At 45.2% G+C, this 25,166-nt stretch overlaps 1 protein-coding gene across 11 annotated transcripts in view; it reads left to right on the plus strand.

Annotated features, from left to right (window-relative positions):
* Window positions 1-25,166, plus strand: part of LOC110533651 (activator of transcription and developmental regulator AUTS2) — a 484,459-nt gene that overhangs the window by 297,921 nt on the left and 161,372 nt on the right. For all 11 annotated transcript variants that reach the window (XM_021618068.2, XM_021618070.2, XM_036990070.1 and 8 more), the window contains one exon: window positions 20,589-20,618. In XM_021618068.2, the coding sequence (XP_021473743.2) occupies window positions 20,589-20,618 (30 nt within the window). The remainder of the gene's footprint in view (window positions 1-20,588; window positions 20,619-25,166) is intronic.

Below are 25,166 nucleotides of genomic sequence, written 5' to 3' on the forward strand. Positions count from 1 at the left end.
AGGCTCCTGGCTGACTGACGGCTCTGGCGGCTCCTGGCTGGCTGGCGGCTCTGGCGGCTCCTGGCTGGCTGACGGCTCTGGCGGCTCCTGGCTGGCTGACGGCTCTGGCGGCTCCTGGCTGGCTGACGGCTCTGGCGGCTCCTGGCTGGCTGACGGCTCTGGCGGCTCTTGGCTGGCTGACGGCTCTGGCGGCTCCTGGCTGGCTGGCGGCTCTGGTGGCTCCTGGCGGCTCTGGCGGCTCAGGACAGACGAGAGACTCTGGCGGCTTAGGACAGACGGGAGACTCTGGCGGTTCAGGACAGATGGGAGACTCCAGCGGCTCAGGACAGATGGGAGACTCTGGCAGCTCAGGACAGACGGGAGACTGGCGGCTCAGGACCGACAGGAGACTCTGGCAGTGCTGGAGAGGAGGAAGCCTCTAGCCGCGCTGGACAGGCGGGAACACCTGTAGGCAGAAGACGGAGAGACAGCCTGGTGTGTGGAGGTGGCACCGGTTAGACCGGACCGTGAAGGCACACTGGAGGTCTGGAGAGCAGGGCTGGCACCATCCGCCCTGGCTGGCTCCTCACCCTAGCCCGGCAGATGCGGGAGCTGGGATGTAGCGCACCGGGCAAAGCACGCGTACTGGGGACACTGTGCGCTCCACCACTGGCACAGTCTTCACCAGACGACTAGCACGCACCTCAGGACGAGTATGGAGAGCTGACCCAGGTGACATCAAATCGCCGACAGGCTCCGTCGGGCGGATGTCGTGCCTCATGCACCAACACAGCACCTCCCTCATAACTCTCTCCTCCAATCTCCCAATTAACTCATTCACTGTCTCTGCTTCGCTCACCTCCAATACCGCCCTGACCGGCTCTGGTCCATCCTTGGCTCCTTACGGTATGCAGGGGGAGTTGGCTCAGGTCTGACTCCTGACTCTGCCACACTCCCCGTGTGCCCCTCCCCCAATACATTTTTGGGGCTGCCTCTCGGGCTTCCAGCCGCGCTGCCGTGCTGCCTCCTCACACCGGCGCCTCTCTGCTTTCGCTGCCTCCAGCTCTGCTTTGGGACGGCGATATTCCCCTGGCTGTCCAGGGTCCTTTGCCGTCCAGAATCTCCTCCCATGTCCAGGAGTCCTGTGTACTTTGCCGCTGCCTCTGCTGCCTGTTACCACGCTGTTTGGTCCTTTCTTGGTGGTGGGTGTTTCTGTAACGGCAATCCTCCTCCTCTGAGGAGAAGAAGCGAGAAGGATCGGAGGACCAATGTGCAGCGTGGTAAGTGTTCATAACGTTTATTTTAAGATATAAACTGAACACGATGAAAATATAAAACAAAAACGTGAAAATCAACGAAACCGAAACAGTACCGTGTGGCAACAAACACACACACGGAAAACAAACACCCACAACTCAAAAGTGAAACCCAGGCTACCTAAGTATGATTCTCAATCAGAGACAACTAACGACACCTGCCTCTGATTGAGAACTATAATAGGCTGAACTCAAAACCCCAACATAGAACAACACACATTGACTGCCCACCCCAACTCATGCCCTGACCATACTAAATAAAGACAAAACAAAGGAAATAAAGGTCAGAATGTGACAATGTGGTAGATATAATGCTGTTGGCAATGCTGAATAATTTATATGCTGTAGGCTATGAATCCAAAGTACAATTGAGGAAGCATTTAGTTTGTAATATTAGAAGTAGCCAACACTCTGCATGCACATTGGCTCATCTGTGCTCCGATTCTTCAAAATGTTCCAATATCCCAGTTATTTCAAAAACCCTTCAAACCTCTGCTACCTGCAGTTTCCCAGCGAAAAAAAGCATCAGCTGTATTTGTTCTAATGTGAATTGCAGTGAGGGGGTTGTGCTAGCCTATTGTGTGTCTCAGATGTGTCCTTGGCAGAGACTGTCTATGGGGCTGTTAGCATTGACAGCTAGCTAGTGCTCCTCTGCTCCTCTCCTCTTTATGGATGGGACTGGAGGCAGATTGTTGGCAGAAGTGGAGAGCATCTCAGACTGGTGTCATCTGGCTGGCGCTCCTCTCAGTTTCTGAGCCTCCTCCTTCTCCTTCTCCTCCCCCCTTCCTTCTTTTTAACAGAGCTGAGCCAGATCGAGAGAGGAGCTTTATGGAGCCTATAATGTGATACCTGGAGACTGTACACAAACACACAAACACGCGCACACGCAAACACACACACACACACACACACACACACACACACACACACACACACACACGCACACACACACACACACACACACACACTCCGGACTCCTGATTGTTAACCGTGGCAGCTGCATGAGATAGCGGCTCTGCGGCTGCAATCATGATGGAAATCCACAGACCTCATTTTGAGTTGGCACTATGAATATTAATGGTTCATATTCCAGGCCATGTCTAATGATGAGGAAAATTCCCTAGTAAAAACTTTATGTGATGAGCAATGACCCGCAGGGTCACGGGAGACAGTGAAAGTGAATAGTGTGCCATCAGGTGTGAGGAGCTAAGTGATTAAAGGCCTGCCACAATCCTGCCTTTTTACCTTTTTTATACCTCAGCAATGGATTTGGGGGTGGGAGTATGCCTCAGCTATGGATGGGGGGTGGGAGTATACCTCAGCTATGGATGGGTGGATGGGAGTATACCTCAGATATGGATGGGGGGATGGGAGAATGGGGGGTGGGAGTATACCTCAAATATGGATGGGGGGGTGGGAGAGCTGGGAGTACACCTCAGCTATGGATGGGGGGCTGGGGGAGCTGTGAGTATACATCAGCCACGGATGGGTAGAAGGGAGTATACCTCAGCTATGGATGAGGGGTGGGAGTATACCTCAGCTATGGATGAGGGGTGGGAGTATACCTCAGCTATGGATGGGGGAGGGTGGGAGTATACCTCAGCTATGGATGGGGGGGTGGGAGTATACTTCAGCCATGGATGGGGGGATGGAAGTATACCTCAGCTATGGATGGGGGTCGGAGTATACCTCAGCTATGGATGGGGGGTTGGGGGAGCTGGTAGTATACCTCAGCTATGGATGGGGGGTGGGAGTATACCTCAGCTATGGATGGGGGGATGGGAGTATACCTCAGCTATGGATGGGGGTGGGAGTATTCCTCAGCTATGGATGGGGGGGTGGGAGTATACCTCAGCTATGGATGGGGGGCTGGGGGAGCTGTGAGTATACATCATCCACGGATGGGTAGAAGGGAGTATACCTCAGCTATGGATGAGGGGTGGGAGTATACCTCAGCTATGGATGAGGGGTGGGAGTATACCTCAGCTATGGATGGGGGAGGGTGGGAGTATACCTCAGCTATGGATGGGGGGGTGGGAGTATACTTCAGCCATGGATGGGGGGATGGAAGTATACCTCAGCTATGGATGGGGGTCGGAGTATACCTCAGCTATGGATGGGGGGTTGGGGGAGCTGGTAGTATACCTCAGCTATGGATGGGGGGATGGGAGTATACCTCAGCTATGGATGGGGGGATGGGAGTATACCTCAGCTATGGATGGGGGTGGGAGTATTCCTCAGCTATGGATGGGGGGGTGGGAGTATACCTTAGCTATGGATGGGGGGTGGGAGTATACCTCAGCTATGGATGGGGGGTGGGAGTATACCTCAGCTATGGATGGGGGTGGGAGTATACCTCAGCTATGCATGGGGGGGTGGGAGTATACCTCAGCTATGGATGGGGGGGGTGGGAGTATACCTCAGCTATGGATGGGGGATGGGAGTATACCTCAGCTATGGATGGGGGGTGGGAGTATACCTCAGCTATGGATGGGGGAGGCTGGGAGTATACCTCAGCTATGGATGGGGGGGGGGCTGGGAGAGCTGGGAGTGTACCTCAGCTATGGATGGGGGGGTGGGAGCGCTGGGACTATATCTCAGCTATGGATGGGGCAGGGTGGGAGTATACCTCAGCCATGGGTGGGGGGGATGGGAGTATACCTCGGCTATGGATGGGGGATGAGAGTATACCTCAGCTATGGATTGGCGGTGGGAGTATACCTCATCTATGGATGGGGGGAGGGAGTAAACCTCTGCTATGGATGGGGCGTGAGAGTATACCTCAGCTATGGATGGAGGGTGGGAGTATACCTCGGCTATGGATGGGGGATGAGAGTATACCTCAGCTATGGATTGGCGGTGGGAGTATACCTCAGCTATGGATGGAGGATGAGAGTATACCTCAGCTATGGATTGGCGGTGGGAGTATACCTCAGCTATGGATGGGGGGAGGGAGTATACCTCTGCTATGGATGGGGGGTGGGAGTATACCTCAGCTATGGATGGGGGAGGGTGGGAGTATACCTCAGCTATGGATGGGGGGGTGGGAGTATACCTCAGCTATGGATGGGGGGTGGGGGAGCTGGGAGTATACCTCAGCTATGGATGCGGGTGTGGGGGGCTGGGAGTATACCTTAGCAATAGATGGGGGATGGTGGGAGTATACCTCAGCCATGGATGGGGGGGGGGGGGGGGGGTTGTGAGTATACCTCAGCTATGGATGGGGGGTGTGAGTATACCTCATCTATGGATGGGGGGGTGGGAGTATACCTCATCTATGGATGGGGGGGTGGGAGTATACCTCAGCTATGGATGGGGGAGGGTGGGAGTATACATCAGCTATGGATGTGGGGGTGGGGGGCTGGGAGTATACCTTAGCAATAGATGGGGGAGGGTGGGAGTATACCTCAGCCATGGATGGGGGGGGGGGGGGGGGGGTTGGGAGTATACCTCAGCTATGGATGGGGGGTGGGGGAGCTGGAAGTATACCTCAGCTATGGCTGGGGGGATGAGAGTATACCTCAGCTATGGATGGGGGGGTGGGAGTATACCTCAGTTATGGATAGGGGGTGGGAGTATACCTCTGCTATGGATGGGGGGTGTGAGTATACCTCATCTATGGATGGGGGGGTGGGAGTATACCTCTGCTATGGATGGGGGGTGGGAGTATACCTCAGTTATGGATGCGGGGGTGGGGGGCTTGGAGTATACCTTAGCAATAGATGGGGGAGGGTGGGAGTATACCTCAGCCATGGATGGGGGGGGGTTGGGAGTATACCTCAGCTATGGATGGGGGGTGGGGGAGCTGGAAGTATACCTCAGCTATGGCTGGGGGGATGGGAGTATACCTCAGCTATGGATGGGGGGTGGGAGTATACCTCAGTTATGGATGGGGGGTGGGAGTATACCTCAGTTATGGATGGGGGGTGGGAGTATACCTCAGCCATGGATGGGGCAGGGTAGGAGTATACCTCGGCTATGGATGGGGGAGGGGAGGGCTGGGAGTATACGGTGTATATAGTGTACACCTAGACAGAGAAGGAGATGCTTGTCAAGTTTGTCAGGCATGTCATCCACATAGGCCCTTAGAGATGTCTAATGCATGGGCAGTAAAGTGTCTGGTCTGGTTTGGTGTGTGGGAGGTTATTAGGGATCAGGAGGAGGAGGGATAGTGTCACATTTGCTCACCTCCTTTCGAAGGACATTGTAATGCAGACTATTTTTACATAAATAGATTGGCAATTTACCACCATTATTTATGTATACTATCACTTTTGACACAATTGTATATGTTTCAGTTTGCGTGCAATGACACAGGATAAAATGGATTTGCTGAGGGATTAGTGCTTTTTGAGGTCGGTTCGGGTTTAGGTTATTATTATTATTATTATTATTAAAAATAATCACGGTTTTCGATTTCAGTTTCCACCATTTTTTGAAACATTAAATGCACTATGCATTTTGTGGGTTGAATGCACTATAAAACAAATAAACTATTAACCTTTCTGATCTCCCCATCCCGGATCCGGGTTCGTGAATACAGACTCAAGCTCATTACCATAACGCAACGTTAACTATTCATGAAAATCGCAAATGAAATGAAATAAATATGCCATCTCTCAAGCTTAGCCTTTTGTTAACAACACTGTCATCTCAGATTTTCAAAATATGCTTCTCAACCATTGCAAAACAAGCATTTGTGTAACAGTATTGATGGCTAACGTAGCATTTAGCATTAACATTCAGCTGGCAACATTTACACAAAAAAACAGAAAAGCATTCAAAAAAATCATTTACCTTTGAAGAACTTCAGATGTTTTCAATGAGGAGACTCTCAGATAGCAAATGTTCAGTTTTTCCTGAAAGATTATTTGTTTAGGACAAATCGCTCCGTTTTCTGCGTCACGTTTAGCTATGAAAAAACCCCTGTATCCAGGATTGTGTAAATCTATCAGCAAGCTCATTAGCATAACACAACGTTAACTATTTATGAAAATCGCAAATGAAATGAAATAAATATGCCATCTCTCAAGCTTAGCCTTTTGTAAACAACACTGTCATCTCAGATTTTCAAAATATGCTTCTCAACCATAGGAAAACAATCATTTGTGTAAAAGTAGCTAGCTAGAGTTAGCATTTCGCGTTAGCATTTAGCGTTAGCATTAGCGTTAGCATCCAGCACGCAACATTAACAAAAACATAAAAGCCTTCAAATAAAATCATTTACCTTTGAAGAACTTCTGATGTTTTCAATGAGGATACTCTCAGTTAGATAGCAGATGCTCAGTTTTTCCAAAAAGATTCCTTGTGTATTAGAAATAGCTCCGTTTTATACATCACATTTGGCTACCAAAAAAAATCCATAAATTCAGTCCTCAAAACGCAAACTTTTTTCCAAATTAACTCCATAATATCGACTGAAAACATGGCAAACGTTTTTTAGAATCAAGCCTCAAGGTGTTTTTCACATATCTCTTCATTGATACATCGTTCTTGGATACATGCTTTCTCTCCTGAATCCCAGGAGAAAATGACCGCACCTGAAGATTACGCACAAATTTAGACAAAGGACACCGGGCGGACCTCTGGAAAATGTAGTCTCTTATGGCCAATCTTCCAATGATATGCCTACAAATACGTCACAATGCTGCTAAGACCTTGGGCGAACGACAGAAAGTGTAGGCTCGTTCCTTGCGCAATCACAGCCATATAAGGAGAGAATGGAAAACAGAGCTTCAGAAATTCTGCTAATTCCTGGGTGATGCATCATCTTGGTTTCGCCTGTAGAATGAGTTCTGGGGCACTTACAGACAAAATCTTTGCAGATTCTGAAACTTCAGAGTGTTTTCTTTCCAAAACTGTCAAGAATATGCATAGTCGAGCATCTTTTCGTGACAAAATATCGCGCTTAAAACGGGAACGTTTTTTATCCAAAAATGAAATAGCGCCCCTAGAGCTCTAACTGGTTAAGCCTAATAAAAGTCCCATGATGGTAGTGACTGTCCATTACTGCTCATCACTTAACCATCACTTATTCACATTACTTTAATCAAATATGTCAGTTGTTGTGTATATTACATTTGTTTTATTTGATGACTTTATTATTTAATTCCAAGTCTTCATCTATACGAAACTGCTGCCTATGCTGTCTGACAAAATCACTATTTTACTAGTTCTTCAAAGTAAATAAGGCGTACTTTTATGATTGCTGAATACCAACTGTCAATCACTTAAGATCAGGTATTTTCAGTTAGAGGTACCTTGCAAAGCAACTGCTCTCTATCCCTCAGATTTGGGCATTCTTCTGTCTTTTCTCACCGTGTCAGCCCCCCACTAACCTAATGTAGCAGGCGTAAAAGAAACACATGGACCGGACAAGTAGGCGTGCGATGGATTATGGTCATAGTAGGTAAATACTTCACTGTTGGAAACTACAACTCCCTACTACATTGCACCGTTCGGGCTTGATCTGATTCATCGCTAGAGAAACTGTGTAAGGTGCACATTGAGCTCACAATTATTTTTTAACTATTCATGGGATACAAATAATTTTACCGACTTCAGTTATGTTAACTGAATTGTACATATATTTTTTTCCCTTTTTCCTTTGCATGTCCTTCAAGTTCCCCTTGTAGTCTGATGTATGTATGTTTTCTATTCTATACATTGAAGACTATACATTACCCTGAACACATACAGCAAATGAGGCTGACATTGACAGTGACCTCTCTGTGTGTGTTGGAATAGATCACTGCAATAAAGACACCAACTGACATCAATGCTATTGTATGTCGTGTGCATTAATTAAAACGCACACTAAGTGGACCTGTCTCAGGGGACGTGCCATAATGGTGCAAACAATGCATCTGATGTATGTAATTGTCTCAAAATCTTTCCATTAATCCTTGATTAAGCCAGCATCTGCTTGGCACCCCAAACCCCCCAACTCCCCGACTATGTTACGGTTGACTTCACAGGAAAACGAGGTTCAAGGGTGATGGTGTGTGTGTGTGTGTGTGTGTGTGTGTGTGTCTGAGTGTGTCTGAGTGTGTCTCCATCCGCTAACCTTCAGTAAATGCTTCCCTCCTTGAGGCGCCCCCTTCTCATCTCACCATTCTACCCATGGATGTGTTACCTTCTTATAGAGAAGGGGCGGGCGGGCGCGATGCCACCCCTGTAGATCAGCTGAGTGCTGTGCCCTGCGGCACCATCTGTCTTTGCCAAGCACCACTCCAGGGCACTGTTGGCACATCTGTTGAGGAGAGCAGCTTAACTGACAAGTTATTTTAAAGGTAGACACCCCCTCCTCCCAACTCCCGACACGCACACAGACACCAACACACATGCACACACAGACACACACACACACACACATGCACGCACAGACACACAGACACAAAGTCACTCACACACACATCTACACATTCCCTACCCCCTCAGCCCATCTTTTTACCCCAGGCAAAATATGTAAGTGTATCTGTCTGTGTATGGTGTGTGTGATTTTCCCCCTTGTGAAGAGGTTGTCTGCCTTTCAAGCATTCCTCTTTTCCACTTGTGAGCTAACACCTTCAAATGGAATCCCTTTACACATGCACAGAGCCCGCTCTCTAATTTCCCATTATTGGTGTTGTTCTATTGTAAACCATAAGAGATTTAACAATATGGAAATAATCATAAAAAATGACCTCTTCCAAGAAAGTTCTCTCTCTCTCTCTCTCAAATCTTTTTTCAATAAGTCTGGGCAGATTCCAGAGGAATGAAACTTTAAAAGAACGGGTCTAATGTTGCACTCTCGGATATTGAAAACAGAGGTCATAAACTATAAAGCTATTATTATTTTCCCTCCATCTCTCCTCCTCTATTCCAATGACTGGAATCCTGCGTTTAGTTTGCGGTCTCAATGAATGTTGTCTGGATAAAGTTTTACATTTGAAAAGAAATGCCTTCAGATGTTGGCCCGCTGCAATTGGATAGGGGTGGACGGGTGAGCGGATCATGCGTGGTAATGTTGGGCCAGACAGCAGACCGCTCCTCCCTCTCCTTTCTCTCTCTCTCTGATCTGAAGGGAGGGACACACTTGGCCAGCAGAGGAGACGTTTTGCCTAGCTACCTAGACTCCTTGCTTCAGCCAAATTCTATGCCATGCCCACGGACTTTAATTTCTTCTCCACAATGAGTCTGGATCTGAGTACCTACCTGACCCTTCACCGAAGCCGAACACATTCAGGCCATCTGATTGGTCCAGAAACCGATGGGTTGGGCCAGAGCCAGAACACACGTGGGTAAACCGTCATTGGTTTTGATACTCTGGTTGTTTAGACGATCCAATCGCTATTGACTTTGTTTTGTACTACTGTACCCCTCGCGTCACCACAAACTACTTCAATGATGGCAGTCTCAGACTAAAGTATGTAGTGAACAACAGAGCAGCGGAAGAATAGTGTGAGTCGTCAGACTAGGAGACGTTAGCCTCATGTCACTATGGCTGTGCTACAGACTGTCTGAACTGAAGCCCTCCAGCTAGTAGGATGGTTTGTCCTTTTTTCCTCTTCCTTCTCCATACTTTATATGACAGCTAGACATCAAGCAGATGCTAGGGAAATGAGATGTTAGATGTCATCGCTACAGACCTTGGTTTTATTTTAATGACTCACCCTAGTCAGACATGTCATGTTGAATTTCCTTCTATTTGGGAACCCAGTGTTTTTGTAAAACAGTATTTTTAAGAATATTTGGCAGGAAAAAATTAAATGTTTTTCCAAGTTTTTTTCTGGGTTGGGAACAGAGGTAAAATGATCTGAGGTCTGGATTTATTTAAACTGCATTCCACCATGATCCATTGAACATGTTTGCGTGATTCGCTAGTGTGGCTGGTCATCATTTTGCTGTTAATGTAGGAATTTTAAACCAATTAACCTGATTTAGATTAAGAGGTTTTAACCTAAAGAATGTATATCGTACCGTTCAGTTCACCCCTAATATATAGTTACAGGTTGGAGTTACAGTTGGGCTTTGTCATTGAGATCTATGGAAGCCTAATGGCCAGGGTACCTGGAGGAAGTGGATGTTTGATTTCAACAGGCCTTTGGTGTGTCTGTCTGGAGCAGCCTGTCTGACTGGACAGTATCTCTGCTTTCTGTCTCCAAGATGGATGGCCCAGTGTCCTTTTGCCAACAATGAGAAAATCTCTCTTCATTCTTTTCTCTCTCTCTTATTTTCTCTCGCTTTCTCTCTGTCGGAGGTGAAAGTATTATCATAATAATCAGACATTCCATTTAGCAATCCACTCTCTCAAACTCATTTGTAAGTCTGTCCTGTTGGCCCAGTCTGCTCCGGTCCTCAGTCCTAATGGTGCTCCATGTGTTGTAAACCCTGAGCTCATCAGTCTCCCCTTACTACCAGGGTGGATTTGCTATTTACTGTTCCTCAGCTCACAGTGGTGGTACTAGGACAGGGACTGGCTGGCAGGCCTTGCATGGGGATGTGAGAATGAGCATGGCACAGGTCCCCTGCCTGCCTCATCACCATCACGGCCCCTATGTTACCTGTGAATAACACGCCAGAGTCCAGGCCCAGCACATCACCATATTGTGGGAGGGAGTTTGAGGAGGGAGGGAGGAGCTCGGAGGAGAGGCACAGGCTCGGCAGGCCCGGGCTCAGCCACCTCCATGGCAGGCAGGCCTCCCTTCCGCTCTGCTCTGCAGGGAGGAGCGCGGGGCTCCAAGATGGCAATCAAGCCTTGATTTGCCAACACATTTCTAATGATTAAAATGTAATTAGCACCAGCGAGCGCCTCCTCCCCAGCTAATTTCCATGCACACTGTGACAGGCAGGTGGTTGGCGGCGCCCGGGCCCCAGCAGCAGATGGAAGAGCAGGCAGCGGGAGAGGAAAAAAACATTTTGCCATGCGACTGTTTGCATCAGAAAACCATCAGGACGTGCAGCTTTACTCTGGGAGGGAGAAAAAAAGAAGAGGAGCCCTTGACGGCGGCATATCAAATTGGCACCGTCTGAGCTGACCCTGGCAATAGCTGCCATTATTCATGCTGCTATCCCACTAGCTTCCAAGCTGGCAGACAGGCAGGCAGGTGGGCAGACAGACAGACAGGCGGGTCGACGGGCAGACAGTTTCTATTTATCCTTTATTTAACCAGTGAGTCCCTCAGCTTTAACCCCTTCAGTGATCCTGCAGGAAATGTGTCCCAGGCAGATAACTATTCCCAGTCCTCAGCTCCACTAGACCCTTAAAGGAAGCAGATATCAATGGTACTGTCATTAATTCTAGGGTCATGGACAGTGACCAGCAGCACCTCGTGATAGTACCAGACATGGGGATGGCATGGCACAATGATGCATCCATCCAGCCATATTGAAGAAGTTGACATTTGAGTGAATATTAGGTCAGACTATTGTGACATGTCTCTCTGAATGGTTGTTTATATTTCTTTGATTGACACAGAATCTGTATACATTTGAGAAATGTAGTGCATTTGGAACCACATATTCCATGATTCCAGATTATATGCCTAAATGTTATGTTTCTAAGTAGCTACAGTACAGAACATGGCATGCATCTCTCTCACGCATCTCTGTTTGATGTGGTGGGCAAGACTCCTTATGACAATAGTTGTTTATGTTGGGGAGTTTGGCAGAGCCAGACACAGAAAGACCCTGCTGTTGCTTATGAGAGGATAGCAGGACGGAGCTAGCTGAATCATTTACCATTGAGGACATCTCTCCTCATGTTCCCTGTCTCCTCTGTCTATTGGGTTAATATTATCTCAGCTGGAGTCTGGAGAGGCTTACGGACACAGAATAGTTTTATCCTACTCTGAGTCTGATATAAACAAAAGCCTTGATGCTTGGACACATTATAGAGAAATTTGTAAGTGCACTCAGCCAAAAGGAGGGGTAGAGGGTGGGGGTCGTGGCGGGTCGGTCGGGGCAATCAGAAGTGCTCCGGATACAGGCCAACATCAACAGGTCTTAGTGCTGAGGGTAATGTTTGACATTCCTCTGTTACTTAACCTAAACACTGAGGTCTGGGGTCTGCGTTGTACAGTATAATGTTGGGGCTGTGTAAATACCACTGGGCCTGGCTAGAGTATCGCTTTCTATGGCTGCTGCCCTCCTTCTCCCCCCGTCTTCCTCAGAGGAGTAATGGTTTCCTTATTGTACATGACTGCATTAAATTACGCAGACTTCCTCAAGCTGCCTCAGCCTGTCTGAGAGCTTAGCTCTGGGTTCTAAATGGCCCCATTGTTGTACTCTAGGTACATATTTTTTACATGTCTGTGTGTTTTACATATTGATGTCCTAGTTTTTCTAGTTTCCTTTTCAAAATAGTTTTTGCAGTTTGTTCTCCTATTTACAGTAGCATACTATATCTATTCATTTCCATGAGCACTCTGATTTAAAACCTTATCAAATCCATCCAACCTCCAAATGTGCAACCATAATGGTACTGTAGTTGAGATATGTCATCCACATAATCTTTGGCTCACAGTGATATTATCTAGCCTAGGCTCCCTGCAGTGCCTCTGTTTTTCAACATGGGACTCAGTAAATGGAAAAGAACACAGTAGATTTGCCAATGATGGTGTTCCTCTTTCCGAGCCACACTGCGTAACTGCATTTTAACGCACCATGATCACTAATCAGTGACTGACGACACCGACTTGTTTTTATGTTAGAAGTGTTTGTATCTTTTTAGCGTTATTATTTTGGGTTGCTTTTCCCTGTGTAGTGCAGTGAGTGTGAGGGAGCGTGGCGTCTTGTGCTTAAAGGACGAACAAATTGCCTGCCCTTGCCTGTCAGTCTTGATCTCTGGCTTTCTTGCTTTGCTCATTATAAAGGTATTTCCATTTTATTGAGTTTTTTCATTTTTTCTTCTCCCACTCCCTTTGAAGTGCAGAGAAATGTGCATTCCTCTATCCTCGGGGGAAAAAAGTAATGACAGCAATTGATTTGTATTTTCTCTTCCCCCACTAGCTGTGTGAGTGTCTCGTGTAGTGGCACCTGCAGAAGCGACAGGCACGGGGATGAGAAGCGAAAGAGAGCAGTTGATTAAATCATCATCAAGTCGTACCGCTAGAAAGTCAATTCTGCTCGCCGTCTACAATGATATCCTTTTATCTTAAAGTAATGAGCTATGGCACTTTTGCATCGGGTAATACGATGACTTCTATTAGCATGTTCCATTTGCTTCATAAGCAAGGGCAAGTCATTCCAGTCCTCTTCTATCTCGGCAATCAGAGCAATTGGCTGCACAGGCAAGCAGGGGAAAGGGAATGGAGGGGGGGAAGAAAAGAAAGAAAGAAAAAAAGTCTGAGTGTGTTTTTTATGGATCACAACAACAGTGGAAAAAATGTATCTCCCCATTATTTGAATGGTCCCTGCACAGAGACTGCAGGGACTAATGCGTCTTGGGTAACATTACTCTTGTCACAGTCTGAAGGCTTAAACACATGGAAGTAGTTCAGACAGTAATACAGGCCCCTTTATTAGTGATGGGGGGGAAAGTCAATACAGTTACATATGACAATATTATTTTGGACAACATTTTATTGATACTTTGACTCCGAGTAATGGCTAGCGTTAGTCGGAAGGACCTGCGCAAAAACTCAGTTCCATTTTCTTTTAAATATTGAGCCAACATGTTTTAAGCACTTTTATTTCCATGACTGATCAAAACTTGTTTCTATTATGGCTCCTTCTTGTCTCTCTGCAGCAGACATATAGTGAGCAATATGTTTGGAACATCAAATCACAATAAAATTGCAGTAGCGAATCGCAATACATGTACATCAATACAAGTATCGTGATAGTATAGTATCGTGATAGTATAGTATCATGGGTATCAGCCCTAATAGATAGTTACAGTTAGCATGCATCATTTGTAGAACATGCATTGTTGTAGGTAATGATGTACATTAACTTTGTTTATGTTTCCAGCTGACAGGCTATGTAGTCTATATTTGGCTGTTGACTTGACTCTGTGCACTGTGAATGAATTAACACAGGGGGAAAGAAAGGAGTGATGGAGGTAGATAAAGAGGGGGAAAGGAGTGATGGAGGTAGATAAAGAGGGGGAAAGGAGTGATGGAGGTAGATAAAGAGGGGGAAAGGAGTGATGGAGGTAGATAAAGAAGGGGAAAGAAAGGAGTGATGGAGGTAGATAAAGAGGGGGAAAGAAAGGAGTGATGGAGGTAGATAAAGAGGGTGGGAGGGAGAGAACGGGAGAGAGTGTTAGAGGAGAGTGTTTTCTCAGTGTGTTTATTGCCTCTGCATAATTTATGAGGTGCTGACCATCATGGCAGTTTGCCGGGGGCTGGCCCCTGGGGCCGTGTGGGACAGGCCGGTAAATTGGATGGTGTGCTCCTGCTGAGCACGCTGCCCAGCACAGGCCCCTCTCCCTCTTCACTGCTCCAGTCAGCCAGGGGAATACAGAGCCAGAGGCCCAGCCTGCCTTTTACCTTTGAGCTCTGCAGGGAGCAGGGCCCCGGCTCTGCAGAAAGGAAAAAACAGAGAGCACCAGGCTTAGGGAAGTCACCGTGGCCTGGCTCCCATGCGCTGTCAGTCAATCACCCCACACTGGGCTGGCACAAGGGTAAACCCTCTGTGTTTTAATCGACACTAGCCCCCCCCCCCCCGCTCCACACACCCAGTGCCTTCTTCATTTCCGACTCCAGTGCCTCCCCGCTCCTCGGCCATATGCACAACTTCGAGGGCCGCCGGCCACCCAGCATCCCGCTAATTAGTTGATAAAGAATTAAGTGAACCTTGAAATTGAAATTGGGGAAGAAAAACTGAAATCCAACTTTTTTTCCCCAAAAGACACCCTTCCTGTTTCTCTGTTCTCTCCATCTTTCCATCCTGCACCTAAAATCATTTATATGAACAAATTAGAATTTTTAGTTTTGAATGTTAATCAGACCAACCAGGTGCTTGCGTGAGATATTTTATGGACTGTTTGTTTCACATTCATGTCCATGTCTAAATAGTATAATGGAGTGGTCTAATGACATTGGCCCAACAGATCCATTGATGACGCTATTGCCATCGCAATGCACACTGCCATATTCCACCTGGCCAAGAGGAATACCTATGTAAGAATGCTGTTTATTGACTTGGGTCTGAACCCCGCCATGTGCAACTGGTTCCTGGACTTCCTGATGGGCCGGCCCCAGGTGTTGAAGGTAGACAACAACACCTCCGCCAAGCTGATCCACAACATAGGGGCCCCACAGGGGTGCATGCTTATCCCCCTCCTGCACACTGCCTTCCCTCCAGGAAATCTATAATACCTGGTTTCACAGGAAGGCAAAGAAGAACATCAAGGACCTCAGCCACCCGAACCACAGCCTGTTCAACCCGCTACCATCCAGAAGGCGGAAACAGTACAAGTGCATCAAAGCTGGGACTGATAGACTGAAAAACAGCTACTATCTCCAGGCCATAAGTATTTTAAATAGTCACCACTAGCCGGCCTCTGACCAGTACCCTGCCCTGAACCTTAGTCACTGTTACTAGCTAGCTACCACCCAGTACTCTACCCTGTACCTTAGAGACTGCTGCCCTGTGTACATAGTCATTGAACACTGGTCACTTTAATAATGTTTACATACTGTCTTACCCACTTCATATGTATATACTGTATTCTAGTGGTGGCTCATCCTATACTACTGCTGTACACACCTTTTCTATTCATATACTGCCCATACTGTCTATACACCATGATATATATATATATATATATATATATACAGTACCAGTCAAAAGTTTGGACACCCTTACTCATTCAAGGGGTTTTCTTTATTTTTACTATTTTCTACATTGTTGAATAATAGTGAAGACATCAACACTATGAAATAACACATATGTCACGTTCTGACCATAGTTCTTTTGTGTTTTCCTTGTTTTAGTGTTGGTCAGGACGTGAGCTGGGTGGGCATTCTATGTTGTGTGTCTAGTTTGTCCGTTTCTATGTATGGCTTGATATGGTTCTCAATCAGAGGCAGGTGTTAGTCATTGTCTCTGATTGGGAACCACATTTAAGTAGCTTGTTTTGTGTTGGGGTTTGTGGGTGGTTGTTTCCTGTCTTTGTGTTCTCTGCAACAGATAGGACTGTTTCGGGTTTTGCCACGTTTGTTATTTTGTTTTTGTGTAGTGTTCACATTATCGTCTTTTATTAAAACTACGCTGCATTTTGGTCCTCTCCTTCGTCCTTCGACGGAAGAAAACTGTTACAACATATTGAATCGTGTAGTAATCAAAAAAGGTTTTAAACCAATCAAAATTCAAAGTAGCCACCCTTTACCTTGATGACAGCTTTGCACATTCTTACCATTCTCTCAACCAGCTTTATGATGTAGTCACCTGGAATACATTTCAATTAACAGGTGTGCCTTGTTAAAAGTTAATTTGTGGAATTTCTTTCATTCATATTGCGTTTGTGTTGTGACAAGGTAAGGGTGGTATACAGAAGCCCTATTTGGTAAAAGACCAAATCCATATTTTGGCAATAACAGCGCAAATAAGCAAAGAGAAACGACAGGCTACCATTGCTTTAAAACATGAAGGTCGGGCCTCCCGGGTGGCGCAGTGGTTAAGGGCGCTGTACTGCAGCGCCAGCTGTGCCATCAGAGTCCCCGGGTTCGCGCCCAGGCTCTGTCGTAACCCGCCGCGACCGGGAGGTCCGTGGGGCGATGCACAATTGGCCTAGCGTCGTCCGGGTTAGGGAGGGATTGGTCGGTAGGGATCTCCTTGTCTCATCGCGCACCAGCGACTCCTGTGGCGGGCCGGGCGCAGTGCGCGCTAGCCAAGGTTGCCAGGTGCACGGTGTAGCCTCCGACACATTGGTGCGGCTGGCTTCCGGGTTGGATGTGCGCTGTGTTAAGAAGCAGTACGGCTGGTTGGGTTGTGTATCGGAGGACGCATGACATTCAGCCTTCGTCTCTCCCGAGCCCGTACGGGAGTTGTAGCAATGAGACAAGATAGTAGCTACTACAACAATTGGATACCACGAAATTGGGGAGAAAAAAGGGGTAAAAAAAAAAAAAGAAAGACATGAAGGTCAGTCAATCTGGAAAATGTCAAGAACTTTGAAAGCTTCTTCAAATGCAGTCGCAAAAACAATCAAGCGCTATGATGAAACTGGTTCTCATGAGGACGACCACCACAGGAAAGGAAGATCCAGAATTACATCTGCTGCAGAGGATAAGTTTATCAGAGTTACCAGCCTCAGAAAGTGCAGCCCAAATAAATGCTTCTCAGAGTTGAAGTAACAGACACATCTCAATAGCAACTTTTCAGAGGAGACTGTGTGAATCAGGCCTTCATGGTCGTATTGCTGCAAAGAAACCACTACTGAAGGACAACAGTAAGAAGAAGATTAGAGCGGTGGAAATCTGTCCTTTGGTCTGTCTGATAAGTCCAAATTTGAAGTTTTTAGATCCAACTGCCTTGTTTTTGTGAGATGCAGCGTAGATGAACGGATGATCTCCGCATATGTGGTTCCCACCGTGAAGCATGGAGTAGGAGGTTTGATGGTGTGGTGGTGATTTTCTGGTGACACTGTCCCCATCCAACCTGACAGAGCTTGAGAGGATCTGCAGAGAAGAATGAGAGAAACTCCCCAAATACAGGTGTGCCAAGCTTGTAGCATCATACCCAAGAAGAGGCAGTAATCGCTGCCAAATGTGCTTCAACAACACACTGAGTAAAGGGTCTGAATACTTATGTAAATGTGATATTTCTATATGTTTTCTATACAATTTCTAAAAACCTGTTTTGCTTTGTCATTGTGGGGTATTATGTGAAGATTGATGGGGGGAAAAAATATTTAATCCATTTTAGAATAAGGCTGTAATGTAACAAAATGTGGAAAAAGTCAAGGGGTCTGAATACTTTCTGAATGCACTGTATATCTACACTGTACATACAGTTGAAGTCGGAAGTTTACATACACCTTATCCAACTACATTTAAACTCAGTTTTTCACAATTCCTGACATTTAATCCTCATAAAAATTCCCTGTCTTAGGTCAGTTAGGATCACCACTTTATTTTAAGAGTAGGTTCATCTCTAGGAGATAGAACGCGTCTCTTTCCTGAGCGGTATCACGGCTGTGTGGTCCCATGGTGTTATACTTGCATACTATTGTTTGTACAGATGAGCGTGGTACCTTCAGTCATTTGGAAATTGCTCCCAAGGATGAACCAGACTTGCAGAGGTCTACAATTTTTTTTCTGAGGTCTTGGCTGATTTCTTTGATTTTCCCATGATGTCAAGCAAGAGGCACTGAGTTTGAAGGTAGTCCTTGAAATACATCCACAGGTACACCTCCAATTGACTGTAAACAATTGTTGTAAAATTACTTGAGTCATGCACAAAGTAGATGTCCTAACCCACTTGCCAAAACTATAGTTTGTGAACAAGAAAGTTGTGGAGTGGTTGAAAAATGAGTTTTAATGACTCCAACCTAAGTGTATGTAAACTTCAGACTTCAACTATACAGGGCATTCAGAAACTATTCTCACCCCTTTCTTTTTCTACATTTTGTTGTGTTACAACCTGAATTTAAAATGGATTTAAATTAGATTTTGTGTCACTGATCAACACACAATACTGTCAAAGTGGAATTTTGTTTGTCTTTTTTTATATTTTTATTTAAAGCATAAATGTTTTTAATCAATAAGTATTCAACCCCTTTGTTATGGCAAGACTAAATAGGTTCAGGAGTAAAACTGTGCTTAACAAATTGCGTAATAAATTGCATGGAAGTTGTGTGTTAAAAGAATAGTGGTTAACATGATTTTCGATTGACTACTCCATCTCTGCACCCCACACATGCAATTATCTGTAAGGTCCCTCAATTGTGAATTTCAAGCACAGTATTCCAAAACATGCATCCTGTTTGCAACAAGGCACTAAAGTAATACTGCAAAAGAATTAAGGAAGAAATTATCTTTTTTGTCCTGAATACAAAATATGCTTGGGGCATATCCAACACAACACATCACCGAGTACCACTCTTCATATTTTCAAGCATGGTGTTGGCTGCATCATGTTATGGATATGCTTGTCATCTGCAAGGACTAGGGAGTTTTTTGTGATAAAAAGAAAAGGAATACAGCTATAAGCATAGGTAAAATCCTACAACCTGGTTCAGTCTGCTTTCACCTTTCAGCAGGACGAATTCACCTTTCAGAAGGACAATAACCTAAAACACAAGGCCAAATCTGTGGCGGTAGGTAGCCTAGTGGTTAGAGCATTGGGCCAGTAACCGAAAGGTTGCTAGATTGAGTCCCCGAGCCGACAAGGTAAAAATCTGTTGTTCTGCCCCTGAACAAGGCAGTTAACCCACTGTTCCTAGGTCGTCATAAGAATTTGTTCTTATCTGACTTGCCTAGTTAAATAAAGGTTAAACAAAATAATAATAAATACATCTACACTGGAGTTGCTTACCAAGACGACATTGAATGTTCCTGAGTGGCCTAGTTACAGTTTTTACTGAATTGACTTGGAAATCTATGGCAAGACTTGAAAATGACTGTCTAGTACTGATCAACAATCAAGATCTTGAAGAATTGTAAAAATAATAATGGGCAAATATTGCACAATCCAGGTGCGTAAAGCTCTTAAACATCCTCAAAAAAGACAGCTGTAATGGCTGCCAAAGGTGCTTCTACAAAGTATTGACTCAGTGATGTGAATACTTGCGTAAATTAGATATTTCTGTATTTCGTTTTCAATAAATTACCAAAAATGTCTAAAAACTTGTTTTCACTTTGTCTTTAAAGGGGTAATGTGTATAGATCTGTGAATATATATTTTTTTATTCCATTTGGAATTCAGGCTGTAACACAATAAAATGTAGAAAAAGTCAAGGTGTATGGATACTTTTTGAAGGCACTGTATATATTTATATTCCAGACTCTGACATTGTTCATTCTGATATTTCTTAATTTAAATGTTTGTATTTTGGGGATTTGTGTTTATTTTGTTGTGTTACTAGGTATTACTGCACTGTTGGAGCTAGAAGCACAAGCATTTCACTGCACCTGCGTTAGCATCTGTAAATATATGTACACAACCAATAAAAATGGATTTTAATATGATGGAAATGCTCATCTGTACTCAGTTCTCCATTAAATACCTGATAAAATGTGTGGTGTGACGAGGTAAATTAGATTCTGTACGCTCACATTTAAATTAATGCAAATGAATGGGAGGGCAAATTACAGGGTATATGCCTAGTTATTCTAACCATGTTCCTGTGTTCTCTTACAGTGTGACAGTGAGAGCGACCAGGAAGACAAGGTAAGACTCCATCTTAGTGTTTACCTTTCTCTACCAAGACATTCCTTTCTTCCTGCAATGCAGATCTTTTTCATGTATCTTTCATCAATGTGGTTTCAATGAGGATCAAATATTAGACTTTCTTTAAGTGTACATTTCTATTTAATTAGAATTAAACATCTAGTTAATAACTGTGAGAGGGGCCTAATTAGCTGCACATTAATTATAAATGACTAAATGATGTGCGAAATCTAAATTGAACTGTTATGGCTTTAGATTACAGTTAAGTGGAGCTGCTATGGCTGTGTGCATTTCCATTAGGGTTTATACAGTATTTTCTCAAATCGTTTCTCACAGAAGCATTGTGTTTACAAGACATAAACAATGTACTTCACTGTCTTCACCTGTAGTAGAAAAGTAAAATAATAGTATAAAAAGTGTAATTCTTTAGTTCATATTCTTGAATTATTCTAAATATTATTAGCCTCTCATCATATTGTATCGGAGTCTCTTATTTTAAACAGACTGCATTTTAATGTAACTTGGTCCAAAACCATGTGGCTCTGACTGGTCTGTATGCTGCAAAGTTGGACCTTTGCCAGTGGTCTCAACATATTCACAGATAGTAGTCTCAGATCCTTCTGAGCAGCCATATTTCCCAGGAACAGTAAACTTGCCACTGTAAATCCAGAAAAAGTGTGATGATTTAGAATACCGTTTGTTGTTTTGTTTAGTCGCTTCTGTAAATTGAGTCATTACTCAGTGCCGTCAATTCAAATTACCCCTGCCGCCGTGGCAATTCCTTTTGTTTCAGCAACACGTCGTAGCCTGTAATTCCCTTAGTGATTTTATTCATTCATCCCGGATCATGTTACAGTGGTGATGAACAGAGCTGAGCGCCACGCTGTACCTTTCTGTCATTGATTAATTGTGTATTAAAATAACAGAGGAGTGAATGAGTAAATAGGGGGGCTCTGACTGCCACAGTTCTCCTCTGTTACGGAGTAATTGAAGCTCAAGCTCCTCAGCATCATCCTCGTTACCCTGTAGTCACCACAGTCCCTATCTGTCCCTGCCAGGCATCAGCCTCGCTCTCTTTCTTTCTCTCTCTCTCTCTCTCTCTCTCTCTCTCTGTCTCTCTCTCTCTCTCTCTGTCTCTCTCTCTCTCTCTCTCTGTCTCTCTCTCTCTCTGTCTCTCTGTCTCTCTATCTCTCTGTATCTCTCTCTCTCTCTCTCTCCAGCCACCACCAGGATCATTTGAATTCTGTGGATGTGTTCTACTTTAGAACCCGGCTGTGGAGAGGAAGGGGGGCGGCACAGTCGTTTTAAAGGGTCAAATGTATTCAGATGAGGACAAACGTGGCTTATTTCGTTTTCTTCAGAATCAGGAAATGGAAAAAGTGTTCCCAGGAGAAATCCCGTTCTGCCTGGTGTAGAGAGGCCTCTGCTGTGGTGACAGGAGCCGCAGGGGCTCTGATAAGAGCCAGCTTTTTGCCTCTCTCTTATTGTGTGTGTGTGTGTGTGTGTGTGTGTGTGTGTGTGTGTGTGTGTGTGTGTGTGTGTGTTTGTGTGTTTGTGTGTGTGTATGTGTGTACGTGAGTGTGGTGGATGAGCGCGTGTGTGTGTTCTTTTAATACATCCTGTCTCCAACGGACAGTCAACGCTGTCAGAAGACATGGATGTTCTCCTGGGTGCTCTTTACAAAGTGACCTGTTGGATGGGATTCCTCTAACATGACATGATAATGATGTGTTGGCTGACAGATAGAAGCCAGGGTCCTCACACACATATGCATGGACACACACACGCACACACACACTTGTCCATTATTAGCCCAATCTATCGGTCATTCCCTTTCTTCTCTATGACAGTGTCTCACATGCAGAGTGCTTTTCGAGTTAAGACATTGATAGGGACAGGGTGTTCTCATCCTACTGTCGCTCTAATAGACAATATCACTATACCATGATTACTGTAACTGTTAGAATGTTAAAGAAGTGTATGTGATTCTGTGTCTGGTCTTAGGCTGAAGGAGATGGTACACTGTCTATAGCACTGTCATGTCTCTTTTTCCCTGTAATCGTGACTGATGGCCCATCTCATTGTTGCCCAGGGTTTTCTTGAATGATATGTTCTGTCCTCTTTCATCAGGCAGAGTGGGATGGTCCATCTCGTCTCAGGGCCTGCACCTGGGGTCCGTCCAGGGACTGCCGGTGGTTGATGAATTGGTGTCGGTATATGGCAGGGATCATCAACTAGATTCAGCCGCGGGTCGACTTATTCTTGAGCGGATGGTTGGGAGGCCGGAAGCACAATTAAAAATCATTTGTAGACTACAAATTGACCGCAAAAGCCCAAACAGATATGTTTGACTAAAACAGAATCATTTCAAACCTTGCTTACAAGCGTAAACGATAATGTGTGTCTCTCTATTATGAGTGTGAATACTTGGGAACAGATTTCCTACATTTAAATCACTTGGAGCTGATCTCCTGGTGATTTTACAGTCTTTTACATCCTACAATGAAAATAGCCCCCAATTTTATTGTTGTTGAAATTATTCATTTCTGGCTCAGAAAACTTGGGGGGCGAAATAAATCCACCCACGGGCCAAATTCGCTCTGTGGTCCGCCAGTTCGGGAATCCTGGTATATCGGATACGAGTGAGAGAGAAAAAGCTAATCCCAATGAGTCTCTTCTCAAAGCTTTGGCCGGCCTGGATGTTCCAATCCTGGCTCTGGCCGCAAAGTGTGCTTGGCCCCGATTCCAGGTTCCATTCTGGAAAGCTAGTCAGTCATTGATTGTGTTCCGGCTCTCTTTCACTTCCCAGGCTAGGCAGCCCGGGGGATCCAGGCTCGAATCTGATCCAGGATCAGGTGGTTCTTTTTATTATTGCTAACAGGTAGGACTGGGCTGTTCATTTGGAGCAGCTTGAGTCCCATTATTACAGCAGGATTACAGGCAGGAGTAGAGGATAGGAGAGGAGTTGCAGAGAGAGAGAGGGGGAAGGATTCCATAGCCTTAAGGTGCCTTTGATGTGGGCCGCCAATATCCAATAACATTCCCCGTTTCATGGCGCAGTTAACGCCAACAGGTTTTTCACCATCTGAGAGCGTTTAAAGGCTGATGAGGCTAAAGTGAATATAAAATGGGTTCAGTCTTAAACTTGAATGTGCACGTGTTTATGTGCCCAGAACATCTTTCAGTGATTTAAAAAAAATATTCTGTGCTGCTCCTTGGGCGTGTGGATACAACGCATAGTTGCGTAAGCTTCAATTCCCTCAAATATGTAGCTTTTATTTAAAAAAAAATGCTTTTCATGAGAAATCTTTTGAAGCATTAGTTCTAAGATGGAAATGACTGTTCCATGGAAATGACATAGTCACGAGCACCAGCCACTCTATCCAGACCAGACTAGCTAAATGCTTAAGTGGTTTTGCAGGTAAGTGGCACCTTAAACTGCCAGTCAAATTATTTGCAAAGATATCTGGTGGTGTTCTAGTGCTTTTTACTAGACTAGAGCGTCAGCCTCCAGCCCTGAGTGACTGAAGACTACTTAGGCCTTTTATGAAGATGGCGAGTCCTCTCTCTTATCATTCAACAGTTTTTTTTATTCCACCTGGCGCAGAGCCTCTTTACCTAGACTACACCTTCACTAAGTGTGTATTTATTCACCATCAGTCTATCAGCATTTGGCCACTAAGCAGTAAATGCCATTTTGAAAGCGGTTTGTGTCTTATTAACGACCTGGCATGGAAAAGTGGTGTAATTTGCCATAGTTGGCTCTTATTGGAGGCAAGGGGAGGCTGTAAGTGGGTGCTTTAGTGGAGCCGCCATGGAGAGGACCTGTTTGTCCTTGACATCAAATAAAGATCTGAGCTAGTAATATATTTGCTGTTTCTCTTTTTTTATTGTATTGCAGTGTTTGCCCTCAGGCAATTACAGCAGAAGTGTCGAGTTTCTCAATCATTCAACAAACAAACAGCTCTGTATATAAAAACGTTTTATCTTCTCTCCTTCCCCCCCTACTGCTGGGGAGCTGGATGAGTAATAAAAAGCAGAGAGCGACTTGTCAGTGTTAAAAGATTGTGCTTTGCCCCTCCAAAGGAAGAGTATAGTGTTTACAGGCTTGAGTGGGTGCTCGCTAGGCCGAGGCTGAGGCTGATTGCACTAGAGTAGCCTGTCAGCCCTTGATTTGTCATGTACTCTATCATCCTTGTCACTCCACAGAGCGTTGTCATAGGTAACAAATTTGTACCCCTCCCCCCCAAAAACTCCCTCTCCCCCTTCTCCCATATTTGTACCCAGTTCATGTAGGAAATTTGTATTTACTTTGGGGGAGTGTAATTTGTTCCTCATGGATAATATGACCCTTAGCGGAGTCGGATCATGGGTTAGTTGAAGTGATATTTTCCGGTAATGGTAGTCGTACATCATGGCTGTCAGGCCAGGTTAGGAGGCGAGCACATTATAGCTCCATTTTAGCACTGCAGGCATCTGGGATTATTTTCCATAACCAAGTATGACATGACCGCTTTGCGGAGTGTATTACATTTTACTAGATTTTTC

The sequence above is a fragment of the Oncorhynchus mykiss genome, chromosome 10 (genome assembly GCF_013265735.2).
Source record: "Oncorhynchus mykiss isolate Arlee chromosome 10, USDA_OmykA_1.1, whole genome shotgun sequence".
Taxonomy (NCBI): Eukaryota; Metazoa; Chordata; class Actinopteri; order Salmoniformes; family Salmonidae; genus Oncorhynchus; species Oncorhynchus mykiss.